Source organism: Cyprinodon variegatus, unplaced genomic scaffold, assembly GCF_000732505.1.
Source record: "Cyprinodon variegatus isolate N-32 unplaced genomic scaffold, C_variegatus-1.0 Scaffold1146, whole genome shotgun sequence".
Classification (NCBI taxonomy): domain Eukaryota; kingdom Metazoa; phylum Chordata; class Actinopteri; order Cyprinodontiformes; family Cyprinodontidae; genus Cyprinodon; species Cyprinodon variegatus.
In genome coordinates this window covers 118,685-124,467 of record NW_015151599.1, presented here as the reverse complement: position 1 = coordinate 124,467, position 5,783 = coordinate 118,685, and the positions used below count along the sequence as shown (strand labels likewise).

Genomic DNA, 5,783 nt, shown 5'->3' with positions numbered 1-5,783 from the left:
TGTTTTTGTCAGGCAGAAATTTATTTATACCCCCTTAGGGTGTAAGAGGCTAAGCATGCTTGTAGCGACAGTGGAGAGGAAAAACTCCCTTTAAACAGGAAGAAACCTCCAGCAGAACCAGGCTCAGTGTGAGCGGCCATCTGCTGAGGCCCGACTGGGGTTCAAGGAGACAGAAGCAGAGATACAGAAAGAAGCAGAGATACAAAAGGTGATTGGGAAACACTGCATCTCAGTATTGTAGCAGTTATGTACCGTTGTTACACTAAATTCTGTGACCGTGCAGACTAATGTTTATAAAATACCGGGGTCACAGATTTTGGTGTAACTCTGGTATGCCAGTGATGATTGGCTTTTCTAAATAACAGCTGTAACAGCTGTTATGAAAAAAACACAAATTTTCACTCTACACGTCTACCTTAACAACAGTCAAAACATTATTTTTCTTATGCATCAGACCTTTCTGCGGACAGCTTCTGGCTGATCGGTCAAAAAGGGGACTGTCCCTGGAAAACGGGGACGTCTGGTCGATCTAAACTGTTGCTTTTTAGAAACCAATCCTTACATATTAAATTGTATTTTTTTACTCTATCAAGGGTGAGATCAGTGTCGGATCTAGACCAAATTTTTTAGGGTTGTAATATTTCTTAAGGGGGCAAAGAACAAAAAGAACAATACAATATTAAGCAATAAAATGCATTATTTATGTAATACAGCAATTATAACGATTTATATTTGCATATAATCCATAAGTATAAAATATATAATCCATGTATCTGTGTATTTTAAACCTTTACCTACAGCAACATGACTATTGGTGAGCCTCAGCACCGCTGTGGCTGGAAAACCTTTTACCGTAAATCCACGATGGTTTGCTTAATCTGAAAAAATCCAACACTGATGGAGAGCAAAGATTTAGTGCTTTCAGTCAGTTTATAATACGTAGGGTATATTACACTATTTGTGATCAGCAACACGAGAAACACAGCCTGGATAACAACAGACAGGACGGAGAAGGGAGAAAGGAAAATGCGAGCAATGGACCAGTGATTGTCGGCATAAGTTGGCAGTGTTTCTGTGTGTTTTTCTGTGTTTCTGTTTGTCTGTGCTATTATGTCCTTGGCTAAGGTGATAAACTAAAGATTTCTCATCCTCTGGTAAAGAGGGGGAATAGATTTTTTCAGGGAATTTTACAGAATCCTGCATTCCGATCATGATGGGGATCATCACCAAAACTAATGGATTATTCCTTGGCATGAGGCGCACCTCGGGTGAAAAATATCCATAAAGTCGTAATGAAGTGGTGTAGAAGGCTTATAGCGGTTCATGTTTGAGCTCTTGCCTCGCATGACTCTTATTTCAACCATTGTGTATATTAGCTGCGACATATGAATCAAGATCTTATGACCGAAGAAATTTTATTGACAAATGACTGTTGATATTTGAATGGCCGAATTTAAGTGTAGAAGCTGATGTATAACTGGCCTGCATAAGATAACGAAAAAAAAAAACTCACAGATTTTAAGAGAGGATTTATTTTTTTTAACCTAACAGTCATGTTTTTGGATTGTGGGAGGAAGCCGGAGTACCCGGAGAGAACCCATGCATGCACAGGGAGAACATCCAAACTCCATGCAGGACCTTGGGCTGGGAATCGAACCCTGTACTTTCTCGCTGCAAAGCAGCAGTGCTACCCCGAGCCAGCTGAGCAACCCCTGAAAAACAAGATTACAAATAAAAAACTGGAGTAATTGGTTCCTACCTTGATGCTGTCTCTCTGTTTTTGATGGTTATAAACATGAATTTTCTTCTTATGGTTTGACGACCAGAGGCTCTGAGGGGGATTGAGGAAAACTTAGATCTGCTGTAGATCCATTAATTTAATATTGTTTTACCGTGAAGCATTGCAGGATAATCGGTCTTTATTTAGTTGTCACTATTTGTCTTTCTCATAGTTCTATGGCTCTGCCAGCAGAGGGCGCCAGTCTGTGTATATCTGCTCATTGCACCCGGTGCCAGAAATCTATTTAGGCTTAGAAAGGAAAAAAATCTAAACACTATAAGGATGGTGATTGGTCTATATGACCTTATTTTGTCATGATTAAATGGTTTTAGGCATTTTTTGCAAAGGCATATAACACAACTAACGCTCTGCTTTAGAACTTTATTGAACAGGACTTTATGTTTTAAGGATGATGCAGATATTTGGCTCTGAAATATTTCCATTTCCTTCCTACTTAACAATGAATATTTCTAGTCTATTTCTCTACTTCTATCATGTTAAAAGTATCAAGACACACTTAAACAAATCTTATTGAGTCCAAAAGGGAAGTTTTTTGGAGCGGATGCACACTGGAACAGCTGGAATAAAGAGTATAAACACAGACAGATGGGTTTCTTATCTCCAGGAGAACAAGCATTCATATTCTGCATAGAAAAAGCTATTTAAAATGAGAATAGATTAAATGGAATTATGACCTAAATGAATAAAGATGTGTTTTTTTTTTTTTATCTTTTCGTCATTTTATTTTCTCCATGTGTTTTCCAACCCAAGCCGATCATGTTCTGCATCCTGTGCTTTTTAAATTTAAACGAGCTAATGAGATTATTGAGACATATTCTGAGAACCAACATATTATAATAAGGGAGACCATGGTCTGTTGCAACAGCGGACATTTCTTTTTTCTCCAATAAGAAACAAGTTAGAGTGATGACACTCATGACGTCACTGCAGCTCTGGCAGGGCTGTTTACAGTATCCTAAAGGTCATCCGATGTTTCCAAGAGTAATAAAATACAAAGAACATACAAAATGCATCTGACAAGTGGTGTATTTAGGTGTGTTGTAAATAAAACTGTAGTATTTATTATGCTTGATGATTCAATTTTGGCAGAGTTCTCTCTTTATAAACATGGTTTAAAAAAAATTAAGGCTGAAATTTTATAGTTATACCTTGTTAAATATATGCAAATCTAAAAATAAAACACCTTTACCCACAAATTTGACTTTATTATGTTACCGTCTTTATCCTCAGGACTTAACTAACTTTTTAATTTCTGTGTTTCTTGACTCTTAGATTGTAAACTAATTTATAAAATCACTGTACAAAAATCTGTTAGATGACATTGTTAACATAAATCAGTCTTTTTGCCTCCTTCTAAGGTCTCTTAGAGTTCTTTATTAATGTAAGCTAAGAAAAGTGCTTAAGTCTTAAAAATTATATTGCAATATTTCATACTGTATACATATATGTATTTCAACTATGATATTGTCAGAGTTTGGTTGAGGTTTGAGGACCCAAATGCAGAGGCAGAGAGGCTGAGGAGATTTCTTGCAGTTTAATGGGGGAAAAAAACTGTAAACAAAGGCAGGAATCCAAAAAACCAACTAATAATGTAAAATAAACCAAACTATGGAGAAATCTGGGGAAACCAAACATGAGGAGCCAGGGAGAGACGAGGTAGGTAGACAACAGCATGGGAGGACAGCAAAGACAAGGAACCAAGAAAGAGCGAGAGCAGAGGGAGAGTATAAATAGCTGACAGAGACAAAGGGAGGGCTAACGAGCTGACAAGGAGCAGGTGTGACAGGAGACAACGAGGGAGCCAAGGTGAAAGGAAAACACACACACACAAGAGGGCAATAGAGAGCAGAAAAACATGAGAACTAACATAAATCTAGAAATTACAAAAAAAAGGAATTAAACCAATAAAACTAGAAAAAAAGGAGCAAAATAAAGCACAACAGAACCAAGACCATGACAGATATAAAATATTTATCTTAATATCCTATGAAGTATTTATAAAAAAGGCACCTCTGATGGAATGTGATTAAACAGGTAAAACCTTTGTCATCGTTTTTCTCTTGCTCATAGCACTACTTCCTCATCATTTTTGGCCACGAGGGACAGAAACCTTTGGAGCTGCGGTCAGAGGACGAGTCGGACTGCAACGAGTGGGTGGAAGCCATCCAGCAGGCCAGGTATATTTCATTTATGGGTTTTATTTGATCATTTTCAGGAAAAACTTCTATTTTAATTCTAGACATATTTATATATTTTTTTTTATTTCACCTCTTGTATTTCACTGTGTCAGATAGTTATCCTCTTCAGGCTTCTGAAAAATGCTTATCAAATGTGTTTATTACAGAAACATGACTGTGTTGTGACTTTATGCTAAGTTTCTAATGGATGAATTAGACTTCAGAATGGGATTTACTCAAAGTAACAGCTCTAACGGCCTCTGAAACAATCTCCGAATAAATAATCGCTACAAAATAGAAAATATGGAGCAGATTTTCCTCAGTTATTGTTGGAAGCAACACATTTTGTAAATTGAAATCCTATCCAGATATGATAATTTTCAATTAAAATGAAAGGTTTGTAGAGTAATTTTGCTGTTTCCTCAGATTTTTCAACTTTTTTAGTTTTTGTTTTTCAATTAATTTTATAATATTTTTTTAAACAAATTTTTTATTATTAAATTGCTTTTAAAGGTTTACATTTTTATAATTTTTTTGTTACGTTTTACGAATTGCATTCTCTTCAAATAGCTTTTTACAAATCACATTCACTTCAGCTCAAGCCTCAGTAAAAACGCTCAGTCCTGATGCTCACATTGACCAATAAATAATTGAGGAGAATGTAAAACACAATGTTGAAAGAACGCAATTTATTAAACAAAAATTTGAAAAGAGAACATGTGAATATATCAATACAATCAAAGAATAGTAAAGAAAATATTAGAAAAATTAAAATATGAAAAAATACATTCCACAAATAAGCTTATTTTGTTCTTTGCTTGCAACAATAATGGAACAAAATTCTCTCCGTAAGCAGATGTCTGAGCTCAGCATTTCTTGGAAAAATGTCTGCTGTACTTTTGTAAGCGATGTTAGAGTCTGAATCTGGTCCGTCGGTGTGAGATTAAACCCTGACCGCTTACACAGAACATCCAATACCACAAGATCATGACCAGCGTTTAAGGAGATTTAAACTGCTGGCGCAGCTGATCTGTCACATATAATTGCAAAGAGGAGACAAGATTGTTTTTGTTTTTTGCAAAATGATCAGCACCTATTAAGTAAATTTTTTTCCTTCCAAAGAAGTTGTTTCTAGCCCTGACCCTTGGGAGCAACTTTCTACATGTTTTCCTATTTGTTTTGCTTTAATATTCCTGTACAGCTGTTATCAGAGCAGGGTCACGGGAGGTGCTGCATCGACGTCAGCACTACATGTAAAGCTTACAGGGAGGGAAAATAATGGTCTGTGCACTGATCTGATCCTCGCAGATAAATGATACAAGTTTAAATTGCATATCTCCCGTTTTAACTCTTCTCTTAGGAAATAATTAAAAGTCTTGTTTTTGCTGGAAATCCTTCTGCACACTGGCTGTGCAAACTCTACATTAGAACTTTAGTTAGCCGATGTTGGGCTGCGGGTTGCTGCCTCTGCTGGCACGACTACAACCCTGCTCTCCATGAGTTTTATGGCCTTCTATAGAAGACATATGGTCATGTGATCGATGTCTGTTTACTCTACTGTCAGTGAGCACCAGGGCAGCTGTGGCTACAATGTAGCTTGCCACCATCAGTGTGTGCGTGTGAGTGTGTGTGTGAATGGGTGAATGACTGAATGTAATGTAAAGCACCTTCGTCAACTTCTCTGACTGGAAAAAGCGCTATATAAGTACAGGCCATTTACTCTTTACCATTTACACCGCCATGATGGACGGCATAAACCCATCTGTGTCCATCATAATAATACAGAGCAAGTGTACAAGTGTAGT

General features: G+C 36.8%; 1 protein-coding gene across 1 annotated transcript in view; it reads left to right on the top strand.

The window, feature by feature from the left end:
- The window catches only part of LOC107101745 (ras-specific guanine nucleotide-releasing factor 2-like), a 98,410-nt gene that overhangs the window by 21,221 nt on the left and 71,406 nt on the right, over positions 1 to 5,783 (top strand). The window contains exon 2 of the mRNA XM_015400776.1: positions 3,872 to 3,978. Coding sequence (XP_015256262.1) covers positions 3,872 to 3,978 — 107 coding nt within the window. The remainder of the gene's footprint in view (positions 1 to 3,871; positions 3,979 to 5,783) is intronic.